The following is a 24274-nucleotide window of genomic DNA, read 5'->3' as shown; positions in this document are numbered from 1 at the left end:
TAATGGGTGCATTAACCTGTAAATCAACTAAAAAACACTGAATTATACACTTTAAATGGGTGCATTATAGGTTGTATGAATTATTGATATATCTTAGAAAAGCTATTTTAAAAGTTTGATAGTTTCTTAAAAGCTAAATATAACCCTACGATAGAATCCAGCCAGTCTGTTCCTAGGTAATCGTCCAAGAGAACTGAAAACATTTGTCCACACAAAGACTGTACTGTGTTCATAGTAACGTTCATCTGTAATAACCCCAAACTGGAAACCTCGCAAATGTCCATCAGCTGGAGAGTGGATAAACAAATCTGAGTATATTCCCAGAATGAAAGGCTACTCAGCAACAAAAAGGAATCAACTGTTTATACACAGCAACAACATGGACACACCTCAGAATAATTATGCTGAATAACATAAGTGACCCAAAAAAGTACATATTTCATGATTCCATTTATATAAAATTCTAGAAAATACAAGTTAATCTGTGATGGTCAACCATTGCCAGGGGAAAGCAGAAGGAGGACAAGGAGAGGCAGGAAGAAGTGATTCCAGCAGATTACAGGAACTCTGAAGGGAGTAATGTTCATTGCCTTGATTGGGGATAGTTTCACAGTTATATACACACATCAAAACATCAGCAGTGGACTTCTCTGGTGGTACAGTGGATAAGAATTCACCTGCAAATGCAGAGGACATGGGTTCAATCCCTGGTCCAGGAAGACTCCACATGCTGCAGAGCAACTAGGCCCACACGCCACAACTACTGAGCCTGAGCACCTGGAGCCTGTGCTCTGCAACAAGAGAAGCCACCCCAAAGCACCAAAATGAAGAGTCGCAACTAGAGAAAGCCTATGTCTAGCACCGAAAACCCAGAGCAACCAAAAATAAATAAATTATTTTTAAAGATCAGCAGTTATTATATGTCGATTATACCTCTCTAAGGGCTTCCCTGGTGGCTCAGTGGTAAAGAGTCGTCCTGCAATGCTGGATACTTGCAGGAGACGCAGGTTCGATCCCTGGGTCAGGAAGATCCCCTGGAAAAGGAAATGGCAACCTGCTCCAGTATTCTTGCCTGGGAAATTCCATGCAAGAAGCTTGGCGGGCTGCAGTCCATGGAGTGGCAAAGATTCAGACATGACAGAGTGACTAAACAGCAACAAAGAACCTCACTGAACAGAAAAATGAAAAAGCAAAAAAAGAAAAAACACAGATCCTAGGGCCATGTTCTTAGAGATTCTGATTCAGTAGATCTGGGTGTGATCTGAATATTTTAGTTGTAACAGGTTCTTCAGGTGCTTCTGATGGTCAGTCAGACTGGGGGACCCAGGGCTGGAGTGCAGGCCAGTGGTCCTCAGTTTTTATGAATCACCTGTGGACTTGTCCAAATGCAAATTCTGGTTAGTAGGTCTGGTGTGGGACCCCAGAATTCTGCATGTTAACACGATTTCAGTTGGGCCAGTGCTGCTGATTGGGTGACCACACTTTGCCAGGAGCAATGATAGGGAAACTAGTCTTATGTTACATATGAAGGAATCCAGGAAAAAAGCAAAGCAATGGAAGAAATAGGTGAAAGGGGTCAAAAGGTAAAAATAAAGTATTACTGCTTCCCTCATTTAAAAATAAAAAGCAAAGCAAGAAAGACACTAGCAGGAAGAAACTTTCATAGATGATAAATATGTTTACGGCATAGAATGTGGTGATGGTTTTATGGGTGTATACTTTTCTCCAGATTCGGCAAGTTGTATACATTCAGTTCAGTTCACTCATTCAGTTGTGTCCAACTCTTTGCGACCCCATGAATCGCGGCACTCCAGGCCTCCCTGTCCATCACCAACTCCCGGAGTTCACTCAGACTCACGTCCATCGAGTCGGAGATGCCATCCAGCCATCTCATCCTCTGTCGTCCCCTTTTCCTCCTGCCCACAATCCCTCCCAGCATGAGTCTTTTCCAACGAGTCAATTCTTCGCATGAGGTGGCCAAAGTACTGGAGTTTCAGCTTTAGCATCATTCCTTCCAAAGAACACCCAGGGCTGATATCCTTTAGAATGGACTGGTTGGACCTCCTTGCAGTCTAAGGGATTCTCAAGAGTCTTCTCCAACACCACAATATACATTAAATATGTACAAAACTTTGTATGTCCATTACACCTCAAAAGTGATTTTTTAAAATGTTTTATGTTATGTAAACATGTCTAACATCTTCATATATATTCTTCCCTGAAGAAAAAGGAGAAAAGAATAAAAAGCAGTGGGGCCAGATGGTGGAGGGTAATACAGAGCAATCTCAGACATTTCAGGGACTTTCTGGTCCAGTGGTTGAGAATCCACCTTCCAATGGAGGGAACCTCGGTTAATTGCCCCATGGCAACTAAAGCCCACCTGCCATAATGAAGACCCAGCCCAGCTCCCCTTCCCCACCACTCCCTGCTCCAAAAAAAAATCTCAGATGTTTCAACTGTTTATTAGCCACTGTAAATGTTTTAGGAAGGATGTGTTTGAGGAAGGTGACCAGCAGCAGTGTGAAGGAGAGACCAATTCAGCAAAGAGATACCTGCCAAAAGGTATTGCAAAAACAGGCAGAGGATGTGAACAGGTTATTCACGTTCTCTCCTCTCTCTCTCTACACTGAAACTGGGGCACAGCTGATTCCACAGGTTGAAATCCAGCTGTGGGGGAAACAAGCATAGATACTGGAGCCAGGAAAAACGAGTGTGTGCAGGAACACACAGAGGAGATGGAATAACAGCATCCACAGAGGCAGGGGGGAAGTAACTCGGGGAGCTGCGTCACTAGGCCTGGCCAAGCCCACCTCTTTACCGCGTCTTTACCAAGGCTTCCCACTCTCCATCCCCACTGCTCTAGGAAGCAGGCACAGTTGTGATTGGTAAAGTTTTGAGCACTGCCATGGGTTGGATTGGGTCCTCCCCCTCCCCAAAATAGGTTTAAGTCCTAACCCCCAGCACCTCAGAATGTGACCTTGTTTGGAAAATTGTTACAGATGTGACTGGGTAAGAGGAGGTCATATTGGCCTTGGAAACTAATACAGCCACCCCCTGCAATACAGGTATATTCACTTATAAATTACATGCATCAATATATGTACCACTTCTTTAATGTTTTGTAAAATCACAAACATAGAATTTTAAAGCATGGGACTTATTGGTAACATAATATTTTAAAATTATTTTTACTTCATTAATGATACAAAAAATTCTTATCAAGAAATAAAAAGACATGGGGGAAACTGAAAAGCATATTACTAAGTGAAACGAATCTGCAAAGGCTACATAGTGTATGATTCCAACTATATGACATTCTGGAAAAGGAAACAATGGAGACAGTAAAAAAGATACCCTTTATAATACTGTAATGATGGATACATGTCAGTATTCATTTGTCCAAAACCACGAATGTACACCAGCAAAGATGAACCCTAGTTTTAAAGGACTTTGGGTGATTGTGATGCCATCGATGTAGGCTCATCAGTTGTAACAAATGCGCCATTCTGTTGAAAATGGAGCAGGCTGTGCAGGGGTCGGGGCAGGCGATGAATGGGAAACTTCAGCACTGTCCTCTCGGTTTTGCTGTGAACCCAAAACTGCTCTAAAAATTAGTCTTAAAAAAAAATCTTTCAATGAGCAGTGTTATTAAATAAGGGCTTCCCAGGTGGCATTAGAACCCACCTGCCAAAAAAAAAAAAAAAAAAAGAACCCACCTACCAATGCGGGAGACACAGGTTCAATCCTTGGGTCGGGTTCAATCCCTGGAGGAGGGTTGGCAACCCACTCCAATATTCTTGACTGAAGAATCCCATGGACAGAGGAGCCTGGTGGGCTATAGTCCATAGGGTCGCAAAGAGTCAAACACGACTGAGGCAGCTTAGTACGCGTGTACATTATTAGATAAGCATTATTATATTTTAAAACCCTGGTTAAATATCATGCCACAGAAATGCAAAGATTTTTTTTCAACTCAGCAATTTTACTTTAATGTTATGTTTGCTCATAAATGACTCTGAAAAAGCTGATATGCAAGAGACTAACATGCTGCGGTCTAAAGCAACGTCAAGGTCACCAAAAACATCCTTTCAGGAAAGAGACTGTACTCTAAATCTCCCCCACCTGGGGCAAGAGCAGCAGAAGTGGATACTGGGACAGACAAATAAATACACATGGTCTTAGCTTTCCCACCAGGGCTGGCGGCCCAGGACCCCAAGGCACATAATCGGAGGTCGATTACTTGGAACTTCCAAAGCCTCCCAAATGTTTGGGTCTTTGAGGGCAAGGCTGAGGTTTTGGGAGGGCACATGTGCCAGCTGGAAGGGCCCTCAGCCAGCTCCCTCCTCCCACTCCAGCCCCAGGGAGAGCCTAACTCCCTGCTGGCCAGGTCTGCTGGGCCCTGGGGGCAAACTTTCACCCCAGAAGCCCCTGCCAAAGGGACATTTTGGTGTTCCCTGCCATGCAGTGTCAGGTGCTGAGGCCTGGCAGTGGCCCTGAAGCAGAAATAAGCCAAATGCGCATGAAAAATGGTGATTGCCCAAGACACTATTAGTTATACTGGCACAGGGTTGTCATTCTTCTCAGGGGGTAGATTTGTGATTGCTGGGCCTTAGGAAGAGGGAGTGGGGGGCTGTTGAGGTGCCTTGCCAGGATGGAATGGCAGGTGGGAGGAAGCAAGGGTCCCAAGGCAGGGGGTAGGGGCTTGGCACCTGCAACTAGGGGCTACCGGTACCTTCATGTTTATTTCCAGAGTGTGGGATGCGCTGGGGAGGGCGGGGCGCATGGTGCTGGCAGCCTCTACCCAGTAGTGTGTGTGCTGGGGGCAAGAATGAGGTGAGGAAGGGCAAGGCCCAAGCATCTGTGGCGAGGCCCAAATAGGAATCTGCCCTAAAGGTGGCCGAAGCAGCCCACCTGTAACAGAGCCCTGCTCCCAAAGGCAAAGGGCCAGCCCAGCAGGGTGACCTCCCAGGCATGGCCAAGCCAGGCTGAACCCAGCCACAGCAGGAGATGCGAGGGAAAGTGGTGGTAATGAATAGTGGTAGGAGAAGTGGGTACAGACAGGGCACAGTGAACACAGGGTGGGCCCAGCGGCCAGGGCCCATCCATCAGAAGGCAAAGTAGCACTCCTTGGGGTGGCCCACATGGTCCAGGCAAGTATACTGGCTCGTGGGCAGGGGTCTGCACATCTGTACCAGCAGGCTCCTCTTCCAGGAATGGAAGGTGGTAGGGATGGAAGCCCTGGCTGTAGTCCCAGCCTTCAGGGGCTCTGTCCACCGTGTACCAGAGCTTGAAGCATGCAGAATGCTCATTCCTCAGTTTCTCCAGCTCAGGCTGCAGCACGATGTCCTTCTTGGTCTGGTTGGCAAACAGCAGGTGACACATGGTGTGATCGCTGGGGTCCTTCATGATGGCATGGTTCACCTGCAGCATTGAAGTGGTGCCGGTCCCTCCAGCAATCATGCCCACAGACTTCAGCGTCTTGAAGACAGGGTTGGATTTCTTGTCCAGACAGATGGCAAACTTCACTTTGCCCTGGTAGACCAGCAGCCCACTGGAGCCCCAGCACTCAAATGGTGTCTCCAGTCTTTGTGCTTTGCACGTACTGGGACATCTTTCCTCCGGAGGGAAACGTCGGGTGGGTGTCTTTAAAGTAAACCTTGACAACCAGGTCCACAAAGCCCTGGTCATCATCACTGGAAATGCGCGTGTAGGGCCAAAGGACCAGGCTCCTATTGATTGAAGCAGAGAGGTAGATGCGCTGGCCAATGGGGAGGCCCAGGATGTGCTGGGGTGACGGCAGAGCAAAGCAGAACCGCCGGGTATCCTGGCTGATGACCTCCTTGTTGATGAGCCACAGCGGGTACTTGATGTCCCGACTCTGGAGCATGATGGCCGGGGTGGAGCGCTGAAACAGCTTCCCGAGGAGGCTGCACAGGAGCCAGACCGGGGAGAGGACCCTGTGGCCCAGTGTGCCCAGCTGGGCCCCCATATTGGCACCACTCTGCACTCACTCCACAGCCACCACCACCAAGACCCACAAAGGTGTACTTTTAAGTTCAGTTATTTTCCATAGAAATTTTTTTCTTAATCACTTAAAATATGAAATTAAAAAAGTGATGTCCAGTTTCAACTGGAAGAATTGCATCATTGTCGTGTGTGTGTGCGCGCGCACACGCACTCAGTCTCTTCAGTTACATCTGACTTTATGAGGCTATGGACTATAGCCTGCCAGGCTCCTCAGTCCATGGGATTCTCCAGGCAAGAACACCGGAGTGGGTTGCCATTTCCTCTCCCAGGGGATCTTCCCCACTCAGGGATGGAACCCGTGCCTCCTGTGTCTCCTGCATTGCAGGCAGATTCTTTACCCTCTGAGCCACCAGGGAAGCCCCATCATTGTCTATGCTCATTCCAATTATCCAAAAAATTTGTTGTAATATGTCTATTAATTCCCACCTTCCCTAACATCAGTCAGTTGTTCTTGCAAACTAATCACGAAGTGTTAACAATCAGTAAGTTTAAAATTTAGTAAAACTCTCCACTGAGAAATTTTAAATCAGATTAGAAAAGTGTGTGCTGGCTTTTTTAAGTGTGAACTTAATAGAGTTACTTCATCTTCTTCAGCAGCAAAAATCACATAATGATGGAATGATTTCCAATAACCAATTTTCAAAATGCCCTTTTCAAAGCACGAGAGTTTTTGGAAAAGCAGTTACATTCTCACTTCTTAAGAGAAAAATACTACTGTGTCTTCAAAAGGACATACTTTGTGTTTGTTTTTCAACATCTATAAAGTAGCTTACTAGTGAAAGCCTTTTGTTATCACAGAAAAAAAACAGACACCCAACTGTTTTTAAAAGAGAAATACATAAACGAATCAGTAAATGAGCAAAAAGTGAGAGGAATCCCTCTCGCTCATTTCAGGACTCACAGCTCCAGTGGTACTGAGTGTGTGGTATTGGTGGAGAGAGAGACACACTGATCAATGAAACAAAAAGGAGAACCCAGAAAGAGTGCCATGAAACGACAGCCACCTGATTTTTGACAGGATATAAAAGCAACTCAGTGAAGGAAGAATGGTCTATTCAGCAATTTATTCTGATATTCACAAACAAAAAGAAAATCTGAACCTCATGCTTTAACTAACCAACTCAAATAAATCACATACTTAAATGTAAAGTGCAAAACATAACTTTAGAAGATAACATAGAGATTAAATTCAAGACTTAGGGCTCAGTAAAGAGTTCTTAGACATGACACCATGACTCGTAAAAGGAAAAAACTGATAAACTAGACCTCATCAAAACTAAAAACTTTTGCTCTGTGAAAGACTCTGCTAAGACAATGAAAACATAAGCTACAGACTGAGAGACTATCTGTAAACTACATATTCTATAAAGGACTAGGTCTGGGATATATAAAGAAGTCTAAAAATTTAACAGTTAAAAAAAATCTAATTAGATAAGTGGGCAAAATTCATGAACAGATATTTCACTGAAGAGGATACATAAATGGCAAATAAGCACATGAAGAGATGTTTAACATCATTAGCCCACTAGGGAAATGCAAGTTAAGACCATGATGAGATCACACACGTGTGAGCACAGCTAAAATTAAAAGTGACAGTGGACTCCCCTGGTGGTCCAGTGGTTAAGAATCCACCTGCCAACTTAGGGGACACAGGTTCGATCCCTGGTCCAGGGAGATTGCACATGTTGCGGGGCAGCCAAGCCCACGCACCACAACTACTGAAGCCTGTGCCTAGAGCCCGTGCTCTGCAAGAAACGCCACCGTAATGAGAAGCCCGCACACCACAGCTCGAGAGTAGCCTCCACTCGCCACAGCTAGAGAAAGCCCAAGTGCAGCAACAAAGACCCAGCTCAGCCAAAAATGAAGAACTTTTAAAAAATAGCGACAACACCAAAAGCTGGCGAGGATGTGGAAACTGAATTGTTTACACAGTACTGGGAGGAAAGTGAAATGGAACAGCCATTCTGGGAAACATTTTGGCTGGTTCTTAAAAAAACTAAATATGCAACTACCATAAAACTCAACCAACTTGCTCCTGGGCATTTATCCTAGAGAAATGAAAACTCAAGTTCACAAAACTATACTTAGGTTTTAAAAAACCTGTACACAAATGCTTACTGGAACTGTATTTGTAATAACCAAAAACTGGAAACAATACAGATATCCTCCAGTGAGTGAACAATTGAACTAGTGGTGGTATACCATCCGTATAAAATAAAAATGAATAAGCTGTTGATGAATGCAGCAACCTACATGACTCTCCAGAGACTTATGCTGAGTGAAGAAAGCTAATCCTAAATGGCTGTACACTGTATTATTCCATTTACATAACATTCTTGAAGTGAGAAAATTATAGAAACAGAACAGATTAATGGGGTTGCCAAGAGGGTGGAAGAAAAGGGGATATGGCTGTAAAAATGAAACTGCGAGGAATCTTTGTGATGTTGGAAATATTTTGTACTTTGACTGTATCAGTGTGGATATCCTGATTAGGATACTGTACTGTGGTTTTGTCAGCTGTTACCATTGGGAATAACTAGTTAAAGGGTATATGAGACCTATAGGTATTTATTTCTTACAGTGTGAATTTATAATTATCTCAAAATAAAAAGTTTAATTTTTAAAAGTTTCTAATAAATAAATGGGTAGATAGGGGTTCTAATATTTCCTGCCCACACCCTAATGAATTTTTGGCATACCCAATTTGAGAGATCATTGGCATCCCAGGATGCTAGTCCCTACCCAATCTTTGGGTCCCTTTAGCTATTCTCAATGTTCTCTTGAAGTTATCTTTCTTAAATGCAAATTTGATCACGTTATTTCCCAAAATCATTAGTCTTGGGACATAAGGACCTTCTGGCTTTAGTCCTTTATCCAGTATATACACCTGGACACCAAACTACTCACAGTTTCCAGTTGTGCAGAAATCTGAGGTACCTGAGGATGGGCACAAAGACATCTCAATATGCTTCTCTCTGGTTAACTTATTTCTAAACTTACCAGGTGCCCTAGCACATATTAGGAACACAGTAAATCTTGATTTAAAAGTTTATTGCCTTTGCTTATTGCCTCCTAAGAGTCCAGAGATGTTGACTCTGTGTTGTGTTTGGAACACTAACCTGCTATCACTCCTGCCAGGTACACCAGCCCCACGCGGAGGCCTTTGTGGACCATTTCCAAGGGGATGCCCAGCCCGAGCTGCATAATGAGATTCCCCAGGATGTGCTGAACTCTGCAGAGATAAACACCATTGTCAAACATTAGGACTAGCCCAGGCAGTTATCTGCTTGAGAGGGTAACAGGCACTGATATGTTGTTTCTAGTTAAGAACACGCTTAATGTGAATTCCATTTTCTAATTTTGTTAGGTGACTTTTTAAAGAGATAAAATCTTGAGCTTCAATATGTGAAGCAGATAAAAGGACATTTTAGAAATATACATTCACTTTATGAGTTTTGTTTTACAATAATTACTGATAATGTCAAACAGAGCAGTGAGGAAGCTTTAAGGAATGGAATATAAGCTTGCAATTATGGGTTTAGCTGGCAGTTGCCATCACATGTCAGCCTCAGCACTTGATTTTGTTTTAGTTGCACAGTAATATTGAGAGAATACTAATTCACTCATATTGAGTTGAAATTTCAGTAGGTTATTAAACATCTCTTGCAAGCTCAGGGTAGTCTTTAATAAAATAGAGGTGGTGGGACTTCCTTGGTGATCCAGTGGCTAAGATTGCACTCACTCCTACTGCAGGAGGCCTGGATTTGATCCCTGGTCAGGGAACTAGATCCCACATGCCACAGCTAAGACCTGGCACAGCCAAAGAAATAAATAAAACAGACATGGCAAGAGAAACCTCATTCCCAGTTCTGTATTTAAAAGGTTTTAAATTTACCAGAATGGGGAAAAAAAAAATGTTTACCTAGTAACACTAGCTAAACTTGGTTTCTCTCATATAAATATACTATAATTTGGTATATAACATTGTTGAATACAATGCTTTTTATTATAGTTTATGCTGCCAAGTCGCTTCAGTCATGTCCGACTCTGTGCGACCCCATGGACTGCAGCCTACCAGGCTTCTCCGTCCATGGGATTCTCCAGGCAAGAACACTGGAGTGGGTTGCCATTTCCTTCTCCAATGCATGAAAGTGGAAAGTGAAAGTGAAGTCACTCAGTTGTGTCTGACTCTTAGCGACCCCATGGACTGCAGCCCACCAGGCTCCTCAGTCCGTGGGATTTTCCGGGCAAGAGTACTGGAGTGGGGTGCCATTGCCTTCTCCCATTATAGTTTATAAATATGGAAAAATATTTTTAAGTGGAAATTGACATTATTTTGCTTGTCAAACCCCACAAGCATCTATGGAAACTCTATGAATGTCATTTGGCAAATTTCCATATAACAGTAATCCTTAATTTAGTTGCTATGTAGCAAAATGCTTTAGTTTTTTTAAGTGGGCATGATGAATCAGAATTCTGAGCAAGGTCATAAAAGGCTATTAGCATTTAAGAGACTGTAAGCAAAACTAAAAGGCAGGCACTGCATCACCTATTGCTCGTATTATCCTAAATAAACTATTTTACACCCATCAAAATGTTGATGAATTACGTTTTTAACTTTGGCAGAGGTGGGGAGGAAGGCACTGGCAATTCACATTCTACAGGGAACATTTAACAACACCACACAACGTCGGAGACACAATTCTGGTTTGGTGACAATTTGGTCTCTTCTCATTGATATTCCTACATAAATACCAATATTAGGCAGTTACGATACAAAGTACACTGGACTTGGAGTCAGCGCTAATGAGTTGAGATCCTCACTCTGCAAATGACTGCATCCTGTAAGCCTCACACAAAACAGCGGGAGCAGCACTTGCCTCCTAGGGTTGCCAGGAACATCAAACAAGATTATGGATCTAAAAGTGCCTGATCGATAATAAGGGCTTCCCTGGTGGCTCAGAGGTTAGTGTCTGCCTGCAATGCGGGAGACCTGGGTTTGATCCCTGGGTCGGGAAGATCCCCTGGAGAAGGAAATGGCAACCCACTCTGGTATTCTTGCCTGGAGAATCCCATGGACGGAGGAGCCTGGTGGGCTACAGTCCACAGGGTCGCACCACCTAATAGCACAGGGAACTGTGCTCAATATTCTGTAACCTTATTGGGAAAAGAATTTGAAAAAGAATAAATACATGTACATGTATAACTGCATCACTTTGTTGTACACCTGAAACTAACATAGCATTGTTAATCAATTATAGTCCAATATAAAATAAAAAGTTAAAATAATGATAATAAAATACCAAACAAATATTCAGGGTTATGGTTACTTACAGTCACCTCTGACATCAGTGACTCAACTGTCATTGCTTACCCAGCATGAACCAGCATGTACGAGATAAATCTCCAGGCTTCCTCCCGCTTCTCAGGACGGTAGATAAAGGGACTCTCCAAGATGCCTGTGTCCAAGGTGATCCACTGTTTCTGAGGCTTCCATACAGCATAGTAAATAAATACCGCCAGCTGACAGGGAGGGGCAGACACTAAAGTTAACCATACCTGCTGCAGAAAGCGGCCCCATTAAAGCCCACGGGCACTACCTCTGTTTGAAACAATTTGTTCGTAAGAGGACCGCTCCACAGCATGTGCTCAGATGGCAGAATTCAATTCCCTGCTGTATATCTGACCGTGTAACTGTAGGCGTCTCCTGCTTCTTTCAGCAGTTAGGAGCAGCCCTAAACCAAACTTCAAAGAAGAGTCTCCCTTGAACCCACTTTCCCCTCCTCTGCCCTCCTCTTCCCACCTTCACCACTTGATCACTCATCTGCAACTTAATAGGAAATTAGGTCACTGCTGGCTTCTGAGAAATAGAGGAGGGAAAGGGGAAAACAGTGACTTTACAGTGGGAAAACCTGGCAAACAGGACCTGAACCAAGTGACAAAGGCCCATGTCACAGGGATGGCATGTGGATGCCCCCATTCCCGAATGTGATGTGATGAGAAGGGCACTTCACTTTTGTGGTCTTCCTCCCCCAAACCCATAACTCCAGTCTAACCATGAGAAGAAATACCAGACAAACCCAGACAGAGGGACATTGTACAGGATACCTGGGCAGTACTCCTCAAGATGATCAAAAGCATGGAAAGCAAAGACAGAGAGAGGGTCAGAGATCAGAGCAGACCGGGGAGATGTGACAAGTAAACACAGCGTGACTCTCTGGGTTCTTAAGTACAGAAGGGACAGAAAGAGGTCACGGATGGAAAAACTGGTGAGATTCAAATTAGGCCTGGAGTTTAGCTAATACTAATATATCAATATGAGTTTCCTAGTTTTGACAAATGTAAAACTGTGGAAATGTAAGATATTAACATTGGGAGAAATTGGGGTAAGGGGCATAAGGAACTCTCTTACTATCTCTGTAACTTTTCTATAAAGCTAAAATTACTCCAAAATAAAAAAATTTGCTTAAAAAAAATTTTGGCAGCACCACTCAGCTGCAGGATCTTAGTTTCTTGACCAGGGACTGAACCCAGGGCCCTGCAGTAAAGGTATCGAATTCTAACCTATGAACTGCCAGGGAATTCCCTCTTTTCTTTTTTTTATGTCCAGTGTATCACCTCCAGCAAAATATTAAGTAGAAATGGTGATGGTGGGCATTCTTGTCTTATTTCTGATTCTAAAGGAAAAAAACGATTTTAACATTTCACTGTTTGTAGTATTAAGCCCCTAAGATGGTCCTCAAGGGTCCTCACCACTTAATAGTCACACCCTTGAACAGTTTCCTCCTCCAATGAATCAGGGCTTGGTTTCTGTGTCTGCCCCAACCAAAACAGCATCGACAGAAGCTTCTTTCAGGAACGCCCCATTGGAGCCTTATCTTTATATAAGCCATAAGAGGCCAGGTCCCTACGGTAGTTAAATTTATGTGTCAACGTAACTAAACCACAGTATTTGGTCAAATATCATTCTACATGTTTCTGTGACTTTGAATAAAGCAGACTACCCTCCGTAATGCGGGTGAGCTCCTATCAGTTGAAGGCTTAATAGAACAAACACTCCTTGAGCAAGAAGGAATTGTGCCAACAAATGGCCTTTGAACTTCAACTTATCTCCTGGTTGTTAGTCTGCTGGCCCACCCTGTAGATTTTAAATTTGCCATGCCTCTGCAATTACATAAACCAATTCCTTAAATCAATCTCTCTCTCTCTCTCTCCCCCCATATATGTGTATACATAGATGATAGTGTGTGTGTGTGTGTGTGTACATCCTATTGATGCTGCTTCTTTAAAGAACCCTGACTAATACAGTCCTTGATAAAAAAAGTTGAGGCATCAGTGGGCACTAAGAGAATAATATCAGAAACTTTCTCATACTCTTAAGTCGGGGCTTCTGTGGTGGCTCAGAGGGTAAAAAAAATCCACCTGCAATGCAGGAGACTTGAGTTCAATCTCTGGATCAGGAAGGTCCCGTAAAGAAGGGAATGGCAACCCACTCCAGTATTCTTGCCTGGAGAATTCCATGGAGAGAGGAGCCTGGAGGGCTACAGATCACGGGGTCACAAAGAGTCGGACAAGACTGAGTGACTAAACACACAATGCCCCTAAGTCACATCCCACGGGCAGCCATACTCTGTCAATTCCTTTAGAGGCATCATGGTGTGGGACAAAAAGCTGGGTGACATAAGGCTCAGGAGAAGCCCAGTCCTGGTTAAATAACTAAGTATGTGGCCTTGGGCAAGTCACCCCACTCTTTTCTGGAAAACAAAACAGCTGACTGGACCAGAGTCTGATACTCACTACATGCTACCCAGAGCTGACATCATTAAAAGATCCTAATCCCATTTTTTCCTACTGAAATCTGGAGGCAACCTATAGCTCTTTTAAACATAGAGCTCCTGATAGACCGTACCAATCAATCAAAGCTGTTTCATGAGATCAAACCAATTGGACACCCAGAGATTATTTGATCTCTAAAGCCCCCACCAACTAAAATGAAATGCTGCTGCTGCTAAGTCACTTCAGTCGTGTCCGACTCTGTGCGACCCCATAGACAGCAGCCCACCAGGCTCCCCCGTCCCTGGGATTCTCCAGGCAAGAGTACTGGAGTGGGTTGCCTTTTCCTTCTCCGATGCATGAAAGTGAAAAGTGAAAGTGAAGTCGCTCAGTCGTGTCCGACTCTTAGCGACCCCATGGACTACAGCCTACCAGGCTCCTCCACCCACGGGATTTTCCAGGCAAGAGTACTGGAGTGGGGTGCCATTGCCTTCTCCGAAAATGAAATGAATCCACTGCAGTTGTGGTCACCGCAGAGGAGTTGTTTGAAAAATAAAACTCAACACGTGACTGAAAGTGCCTGGGAAGGCAGGAAGAACCTGGGAAGGGGACTCTGAAGAGGATGAAGTTGAGTTCTGTGTGTGCTGTACTTGCCACCCCCAAGCTCTCTTCACATGTTTCCCAGTCTTTCCTCCAGGTGTGATATGAAGCCCCAGTGTACCTGCAACCCCCCAGGAGTCCTTGCGCCAGTGCACACCACCCGGCACGTTTACCTCGGCGATGCTGATGAAGATGATGAACAGGGGGGGCGGGAGGCAGTTAGCTCTTTCCAGGTATGTTCTTCGCACCGGTTCAGGAAGCATCCATTTTGAGACAATCCTGTGGACCTTTCTAGGCTTGAAGTGATCTTTATCTGCCCTGCCCTCTCTCATTTTCTCCTCTTCCAGCTCTTCTTTCATCTCTGTCTCCATATTCAGATTCACATCCTCCTCTATCTCCAAATCATGAGCAGCAGCCATTGTCCTGGGTCCCCCTCCACCTGAAAGGAACAAGACTGTCAGGGGAAAACAGATGACCCCATGGTCTTCGGGCCATAGCTCTTTCCTGGGCTCTCTGGCACCACCATTGGTTGCCAGTGCCTTCCCAGTGAGTCAGTAGAAGGTGGCTGCAGATCTGTTGCCCAAACACGCGTAATATCCATACCCTCACCATCCGGGTGTAATTGTGAAAAAGTACTACGTTCTCCCCAGCTGAGGAAGAGGACTCCCAGAAGTCAATTATGGAATTACCTACTGTCACCACCCAAAGGGTGCACTGGAGCTTTAGGATGGCAGCTCTACCTCATACACCCTTTCCTTGCCCTCTGCCACTGACTCCCAAGGAGTTATTAGTGTAAGAGATAGCTCTGCCACGAGGCGATGCATCTCAGAGTCTAAGCCACACACGCGCGTAACCGAATTCAGCTTTGACTAGCTTAAGTAAACAGTCTCCTCTCAGCTCTTAGTTTCATCTTGCTTCTACTCCCAAGCCAAACACAGGTCTCTGGTTTCTGATTCCGAATCAAAAATTATTTAATGAGCATCAGCTATGTATCAGGTACTATGCTGAGAGGTGCTATGTATCAGGCACCCATTTTAGTTTAAAAAATTCCCCTCCCCTCAAAAAAGATTTAAAACCACATCTTCTCTTTTTAAATTATCGGTGTCCTTTCTAACACACCACCACTGCCATTCTGCGACACACGAGTTAAGTAGGCCATTGCTTACTGGCCCTCCAGGGGCTGCGCTGCCGGTCTCCCTAAAACACATCTTCCCAACAACTCTTTGACATCTGACACTCTTGGCTGAGTTGCTACTAATTTCTACACCCAGTATCCCCTTAAACTCAATCCTCAATATCTAGACACTCAAGCATTTATTCAACAGATATCTGTTGAACACCTACTATATATCAGGCAACCAATCCCATCCCAAAGTGTTTACAGTGTCAGGGAGGAGGCCGAGGTCAATAAAAATCACACAAATAATTGTACAGTTACAGCTGTGCTAAGAGACACCAAGCAGATGCATAAGTTACTGAGGCAGCATGTCTGTAACAGGGAGGCCTGAACTACATACCCCCTCCTCTCCATGTGCCATGGTGCTATCTGTACAGTCTTTCTCCTTTTGGTTTAGTTCTGTTATATTTTACTTCTGGTTGAACTATTTAATCAAATATTTTCATAGTCAAAAAAATGGGTGCTGCTGCCGCTTACTCACTTCAGTCGTGTCCGACTCTGTGCAACCCTATGGACTGCAGCCTGCCAGGATGCTCCAGGCAAGAGTACTAGAGTAGGTTGCTGTGACCTCCTCCAGGGGATCTTCCCAACCCAGAGATCGAACTCGGGTCTCCGGCATTGCAGGCAGATTCTTTACCACTGAGCCACCAGGGAAGCCCCTGGCAGGGATGGGGGAGGCTCAAATACACTAAAGGAAAAAAAATAATGTTTCCAGACACTACATAGAGTACAATCCAATTTTTTTTTAAGTAATGTATTGATACGAAGGGAAAACATCTGGAGAATTAACCATGATTATATTTGCATGATGGGATTTCACTAGATTTTTGCCCTTTATGCAGGAGTGGGTCTACATTTTGTGTATGCTGAAGCTTAAACAATATGGGGGTGTGCTCTGGGAAAAATAACATTATATTAAAATTATAAAATAGAAAAACTATAAAAGTAAAGTGCTTTAGAAGAAACCTGTGTAAGTAGAAATCTGAAGCTTAAGCTTTTTTAGTATCACAGATAACCCAGCCAAAACAATCTTAAAAAAGAACAGAATAGGAGGTACCGCATTCTCTGACTCAAACTATAATTTAGAAAACTACAGTGATCAAAACAGTATGGTACAGGCACAAAAACAGATACAGAGCAAAGGAATTGAATAGAGAGGCCAGAAATGAACTCACACCTATACAGGCAATTAACCTATGACAAAGGAAGCAAGAATATACAATGGGGAAAAGATGGCCTCACACCACATATAAAAATAAACTCAAAATGGATTAAAGACCAAAATGTAAGACCTGAAACCATAAAACTTCTAGAAGAAAACACAGGCAGTCTGCTCTTTGACATCGGTCTTCGCAATATTTTTTCTGGATATGTCTCCTCAGGAAAGGGAAACAAAAACAAGAACAAACAAATGGGACTGTATCATACTCAAAAGCTTTTGCACAGCAAAGAAAACTACCAACAAAAGGAAAAGGCTGCCTACTGAATGGGAGGAGATATTTGCAAATGATAGATCTGACAAGGAGTTAATATCCAAAATATACAAAGAACTCACAATACAACCCAACATAAAAAACAAACAACCCAGTGGAAAAGTGGACAGGGGACCTGAGTAGATTTTCTTCCTATAAAGAAGACATACAGATGGCCAATAGACACATGAAAAGATGCACATCACTAATCTCCAGGGAAACACAATCAGAACCACAATGAGGGGAGTTTCCTGGCATCTCCATGGTTAGGACTCCACATTTTTCACTGCTGTGGCCCAGGTTCAATCCCTGGTCGGGAAAATAGATCCAACAAGTCATGCAGTGCAGCCAAAAACAAACAAACAAACAAAAAACACAGTGAGAATCACTTCACACCTGACAGAATGGCTGTTATCAAGAAAGACAGCATAACAAGTGTTGGCCAGGGTGCTGAGAAAAGAGCCTTCATGCACTGTTGGTAGGAAGGTACTTTGGTACAGACACTGTGGAAGTGGTACATGGTGGCGGTGTACTCGCTAAGTTGGGTCCAACTCGTGAGACCATGTGGACTGTAGCCTGCCAGGCTCCTTTGTCCACAGAATTTCCCAGGCAAGGATCCTGGAGTAGGTTGCTATTTCCTTCTCCAGGGGATCTTCCTGACCCAGGGATCAAATCAGAGTCTCCTGCACTGCAGGTGGTTTCTTTACCAACCGAGCCACCAGGGAAGTCCATGGAAAACAGTATATGGTTTCCTCAAAGAAAAGCAGAATTACCATTAGATTCAGAAATTCCATTTCTAGGCACTTATCCAAAGACAATTAAAATGTACCTCTATGTTAAATGCTAAATTATTTACAGTAGGTAAGATATGGAAGCAATCTAAGTGCCCATCAATAGATGAATGGATAAAGGATATGTGGTATGCACACACACACACACAGAGGAATATTTCTCCGCCATGAAAAAGAATAAAATCTTGCTATGCAACAACACGGATGGACTGAAAGGGTATTATGCTAAGAGAAATGAGTCAGGCAGAGAAAGACAAATGCTGTATGATTTCATCTACATGGGTAATCTAAGAAACACGTGAACAAACACAACCAAACAGAAACAGAGTCATAGATACAGAGAACAAACAGGTTTTTGCCAGAGAGAAGGAGGTTGGGAGGAGGTAAGAAAAAGATGGGAGATAAAGAGGTACATTTCAGTTACAAAATAAATGTCACAGGAATAAAATGTAGTGTGGCGAATACAGTCAATAATTGTGTAATAACTATGTATGGTGACAGATGACAACTCGACTTTTCGTGGTGATCATTTTGTACTGTATAGAAATAACAAATCACTATGCTGTACTCTTGACAGTCCCTTGGACTGCAAGGAGATCCAACCAGTCCATTCTAAAGGAGATCAGCCCTGGGTGTTCTTTGGAAGGGATGATGCTAAAGCTGAAACTCCAATACTTTGGCCACCTCATGCGAAGAGTTGACTCATTGGAAAAGACTCTGATGCTGGGAGGGACTGGGGGCAGGAGGAGAAGGGGACAACAGAGGATGAGATGGCTGGATGGCATCACCGACTCGATGGACATGAGTTTGAGTGAACTCCGGGAGTTGGTGATGGACACGGAGGCCTGGCGTGCTGCGATTCATGGAGTCGCAAAGAGTTGGACACAACTGAGCTACTGAACTGAACTGAACTGATGCTGTATACCAGGAAGTAACAGTGCTGTGGGTCAGTTATTTCAAAAACAAATAAAGTCATAGAAAAAAAGATCAGCCACATCAGATATATGTGACTACCAAAGGTGGGGGTGGGAAGGGGAATTAGATGAATGTAGTCAAAAGGTACAAATTCCTGCTGCTGCCGATCATTCAGTTGTGTCCAACTCTTTACGATCCCATGGACTGTAGCCTGCCAGGCTCCTCTATCCATGGGATTCTCCGAGAAAGAATACTGGAGTGGGGTGTCATTTACTCCTCCAGGGGGATCTTCCCAGACCAGGGATTGAACCCACATCTCTTACCTCTCCCGTGGTTATAAGATACATATGTACTAGGGATGTAACACTACAACATCATAAAGATAATTAACTGCTGTACATTATAAATGAAGGTTGTTAGGAGAATCCCAATAGTTCTCATCATGAAGAAAAAAATGTTTTTTCTATTTCTTTAATGTTGTATCTATATGAAATGATGGATGCTCACTAAACATATTGTGTTAATCATTTCACGATATATGTAAGTTGTACAACAATCATTATGTTGCACACCTTAAACTTAAAAAAAAAAAGATGTAATAAAAACAGACCCATATGTACGAGACCTTTGCTGGACCCTAAAGTCTCAAGCACTGTACTATTTCTTCCCTACCCTTGTGGATCAATGTCTTAAAGGATGAGTTTGTATCCACTAAACACCTTGTCATCTGCAACCCCGATCGAAACTGCTCTGCTAAGTTATGCCCTTTAAATAAATCCACTTCTGTTGTAATGTGATTTCTAATGAAGTGTGCAGAGCAGCCCAGTCTCTTCAAAGCACATCCTCATGCAAATTCTCACATACTCCTCTGAACAATCTGGGAAGAAAAGCAAGCAATATGTTCCCAATTCTGACCTTCCACTTTCCTAACTGAGCTTCCTGTTGAAAACCCTTCATCCCTGCCTTTCATCCCAACCACATTCCATTGGGTGACTTCTTTTTCCTACTACCCAGCCACAGGCATCCCCTCTGCGCACTTTAGCAACACTGTCCTCCTGCAACTGACCTTCTCTAACTTGGTGGGAAAAGGCAGTGTCAAGGTCACTAAAGGGTGGGTACACAGGCTAGACAGACTGGGGAATGGCCATGTCTTATTTTTATATGCCACCCCAGTAAATAGCCCTGGATCTGGGACTGTGAGCCATAGAATGGGGGCTTCGAGGGGTGGGAGGCAGGGGAATGGAGAAGTTTACGTTTAATGGGTACAGAGTTTCAGTTTGGGAAGATGAAAAAGTTCGGGAAATGGGTGATGGTGATGGTTGTACAATAATGTGAATTCTATGAATTAATTATACACTTAAAAACAGTTCAAATGGTAAGTTTTATGTGTATTTTACCACACACACAAACTAAATAATAATATTAAATTTTCAAGGTCACTGTGAAGACTAGATAGAATATACTGTTTGTCATTCAGTTCAGTTCAGTTCAGTCGCTCAGTCATGTCCGACTCTTTGCAACCCCATGAATCGCAGCATGCCAGGCCTCCCTGTCCATAACCAACTCCCAGAGTTCACCCAAACTCACGTCCATCGAGTCAGGGATGCCATCCAGACATCTCATCCTCTGTCGTCCCCTTCTCCTCCTGCCCCCAATCCCTCCCAGCATCAGAGTCTTTTCCAGTGAGTCAACTCTTCGCATGAGGTGGCCAAAGTACTGGAGTTTCAGCTTTAGCATCATTCCTTCCAGTGAACACCCAGGGCTGATCTCCTTCAGGATGGACTGGTTGGATCTCCTTGCAGTCCAAGGGACTCCCAAGAGTCTTCTCCAACACCACATTTCAAAAGCATCAATTCTTCGGCGCTCAGCTTTCTTCACAGTCCAACTCTCACATCCATACATGACCACTGGAAAAACCGTAGCCTTGACTTTACGGACCTTTGTTGGCAAAGTAATGTCTCTGCTTTTGAATATGCTCTCTAGGTTGGTCATAACTTTCCTTCCAAGGAGTAAGCGTCTTTTAATTTCATGGCTGCAGTCACCATCTGCAGTGATTTTGGAGCCCCAAAAAATAAAGTCTGAAACTGTTTCCACTGTTTCCCCATCTATTTCCCATGAAGTGATGGGACCAGATGCCATGATCGTAGTTTTCTGAATGTTGTCATTAGCATGTGCTTAATCAACAGTACCCAACGTTACTGACATTTTCAGCTTAGTCCAGTGTATCTAAACTTCCTCTCATGCACATGCTCAGATGCTCAGTTGTGTCTGGCTCTTTACGACCCCATGGAGTACAGCCCAGCAGGCTCCTCTGTCCATGGGATTCTCTCAGCAAGAATACTGAAGTAGGGTGCCATTGCCTTCTCCAGGGGATCTTCTGACCCAGGGATCAAACCCACGTCTCTTATGTCTCCTGCACTGGAAATAGTACATCTTCCCAAGTGGTACCACTAGCACCACCTGGGAAACCCTCTGAGTATTTTCCACTGGAATTTTCTTTTTTGGGAGGGTGGGGGGCCACATCAGGCAGCATGCGGGATCTTAGTTCCCCAACCAGGGATCGAACCCAGGCCCCTTGCAGTGGAAGCACAAAGTCCTAACCACTGGACTGCCAGGGAAGTCCCTAAAATTAACCATTTTAAAGTATATAATTCAGTAGCATTAAATACATTTATAGTGTTGTATAACCATCACCACTATCTATTTCCAAAATGTTTTCATCACCCCAGACAAAACCTTGATACTCAGTAAGAAGTCACTTCCCTCTTGCTCCATCCCTCCAGCCTCAGGCAACCATTAATCTGCTTTTGGTCTCTATGGATTTACCTATTCCAGATATTTCATACGAATGGAATTATACAATATGTGGCCTTTTGAGCCTGGCTTCTTTCACTTAAATCTTCAAGATTCATCCATGCTGTAGCATGTGACAGTACATCATTGCTTATGGCTGAATAACACTGCATCGCATAGATAAAACCACATTGTTCATCCATTCATGGGTTTAAGGGCATTTGGATCGATTCCACCTTTGGGCTCCTGTGAATAAAGCTGCTATGAACATCCCGATACAAGTTTTTATCTAAATACATGTTTTCAATTCTTTCAGGTATATACCTGAGAGTGGAATTTCTGGGTTATATGGTAATTCTGTGTTTAATTTATCAGGAAATCTTCAGATCCCATTTTAAAGTGGTTAAGACTCTGCACTTCCATGGCAGGGGACACAAGTTTGATCCCTGGTTGGGAAACTAAGATCCCGCAAGCCAAGTAATGAGGTGGAAAAAAAAACTTAAGTGGGGATAAGGATAGCACTTACTTCATAACATTTTTAATTTTTTTATTGCAGTATAGTTGGTTTACAGTGTTGTGCAGGGATTTACAATCTCTGCTGTGCAGCAAAGTGACTCAGTTATACACGTACAGACATCCTTTTATTTGTATTATTTTTTATTACGGCTTATCATGGGATATTGATTACAGCTTCCTGTGCTATACAGTAGGCCCTTGTTGTTTATCCATTCTAAATGTAATAGTTTGCATCTAGCAACCCCACCTCATAGCATTTTGGCGAAGATTATTTGAGATAATGCATATAAAACCTTAGAACAATTTCTGGCACATAGTAAACATGCCTTAATTATTAGTCTTATCGGCTATGGATGGATGAGTGGGTATGTGGGTAGGCAGATAGATGGCTAGAAGGAAGGGTGGGACTGAGTCTAGGGTCTATTTTCACACTGCAAATTACTAGGAATTGGGTCACTGCCGGGAGCCAGCACGGGAGTTCCCACCCATGACAAAGGTAATGCAGAGAGGATCTGACATGCAAAGGTGAATCAGAACTCGAGAGGCCCCCTGGACCTGCCCGAGCATCTACCCCAAAACCAAAATCTGTCTGTTTTACTATTTCACGACTTTCACCAACTCTTCTGACATTAACAGGGGGCTATCCCCAACCACCTTTCTCTGAAGAAAATCAACTTAGAGCTCTAGTTAATAAGTCTCCTGGGCATAATAGGAGTGTTTCAATTCAAACCCCTCTGATGACTTTCTAGCTTGCCTGACAGGTTTGTTCGGACTCCTGCAGCTACGCATGTGATTGTTTACAGCCTCCCAACCGCGAGAGGCACGGGAAGCTTAAGATATTCTAACAATGTAGAGCTTCTCAGAGAGTTAAAATTGTTAGAATAGAACTAGTAGAGGATTTCTTTGTTGAGCTAATGCTTGCTGCCAAGTTTCCATATCCCTTACCTACTGTGTCCCTGGGAGTGTATTGATTAATATAGTTGGTATATAGAAATGTAAGTAGTAGCTTTAATGTTTGTAACCTTGGACCCTTGAGTTAATTCTTTTCTTGTTATAGCCCACCACACTTTTGCCCTATAGGAATGCAACTTTATCTAATGCTTTCAGAGGGTGGCGCCTGACTTTAGAATAATCACCTTTAGAGAAAATAAGTTTTTTGATTGACTAACCATTATTCAGAAGAAAGGGTCATAAAATGTTAACAGGCCTCCTGGCCAGAAGATGATGTAAATCACCTAAAGCCTTTGCATATAAGTTTGCAGAAAGAAAGCCTGGCTTCGCTAAGGGTCAAGGACTGCTGACCTTGCATGACTATACACCCCCTATTATCCTCTATGCACAACTTAAGGTATAAAAACTACTTTGGAAAATAAAGTTGTGGGCCATGCTCATCAAGCTTGGTCTCCCCATGTCGTTCTTTCTTGTTTCCTTTTCTCTCCTTTTCTTCTCTGTTCTTCCTTCAGGATGACTAATTTGGAGCGCGGGGGCCCTCTGAGACCACTTATTTGCCCGGGCTTATAAGACCCACTCGAGAAGATGCCTAAGGTGGGGCACTTTCCACGATTTGAGAGGGCATCTGTGGCCTCTGTGGTCAGTGCAAACCTGATGTCACAGGTTTTATTGGCTTTCTACGAAAACCAGTTAGTTCAAGCCTCTGTCTCTGCTTTGCTATCCTTTCACCAATGCCATCCTCCCGAGGGAATCCCTGGATCCAACCGGGGCTGGACCCCGGCAGGTCACATTTATTTTTTTTCAAATGCATTCCATTAGGCAAGGGTGCACATTATAATAGATTATAGTTAATAAATTTAAGGAAGTCCCCTTTTATTACTTTTTTCCCAGTAACTTTGCTGAAAATAAAGGCTTCTTCTCTCACACTCACCCAGTCTCCAAGGGTCAGACTCTAAGTGTATAGAAATAACTATTGGGTTGGCCAAAACTTTCATTCGGGCTTTTTGCAATGTTTTGTGGAAAACCTGGATGAACTTTTTGGCCAATCCAGTATTTTATTCATTTTCCTTGCATATTGATGATTATTTCTAGTTTGTTTCATGTCTCATAAATGGCAAAACAGAGTATGGATTTAAGATCAGCAGCTCTTAAACGCAAATACTAAGGCACTTTTAAAAGAAGTTCAGGGACTCCCTGGTGGTCCAGTGGCTAAGACTTCACACTCTCAATGCAGGGGGCCTGGGTTCAATCCCCGGTCA

At 43.6% G+C, this 24274-nt stretch overlaps 1 protein-coding gene and 1 pseudogene across 2 annotated transcripts in view; both read right to left on the bottom strand.

Moving 5' to 3' along the window:
- RHBDL2 (rhomboid like 2) overlaps window positions 1-24274 on the bottom strand; it is a 59065-nt gene that overhangs the window by 17142 nt on the left and 17649 nt on the right. For both annotated transcript variants that reach the window (XM_006077543.3, XM_006077544.3), the window contains exons 2-4: window positions 14574-14839; window positions 11402-11550; window positions 9147-9259 (exon numbers count right to left, since the gene is read on the bottom strand). In XM_006077543.3, the coding sequence (XP_006077605.1) occupies window positions 9147-9259; window positions 11402-11550; window positions 14574-14819 (508 nt within the window). In that variant the 5' untranslated portion in view covers window positions 14820-14839. The remainder of the gene's footprint in view (window positions 1-9146; window positions 9260-11401; window positions 11551-14573; window positions 14840-24274) is intronic.
- LOC123334160 lies at window positions 5015-6257 on the bottom strand (annotated as a pseudogene).

The sequence above is a fragment of the Bubalus bubalis genome, chromosome 6, assembly GCF_019923935.1.
Source record: "Bubalus bubalis isolate 160015118507 breed Murrah chromosome 6, NDDB_SH_1, whole genome shotgun sequence".
Classification (NCBI taxonomy): domain Eukaryota; kingdom Metazoa; phylum Chordata; class Mammalia; order Artiodactyla; family Bovidae; genus Bubalus; species Bubalus bubalis.
Note: the sequence above shows the minus strand (reverse complement) of the source record. Positions and strands in the feature narration are given on the sequence as shown.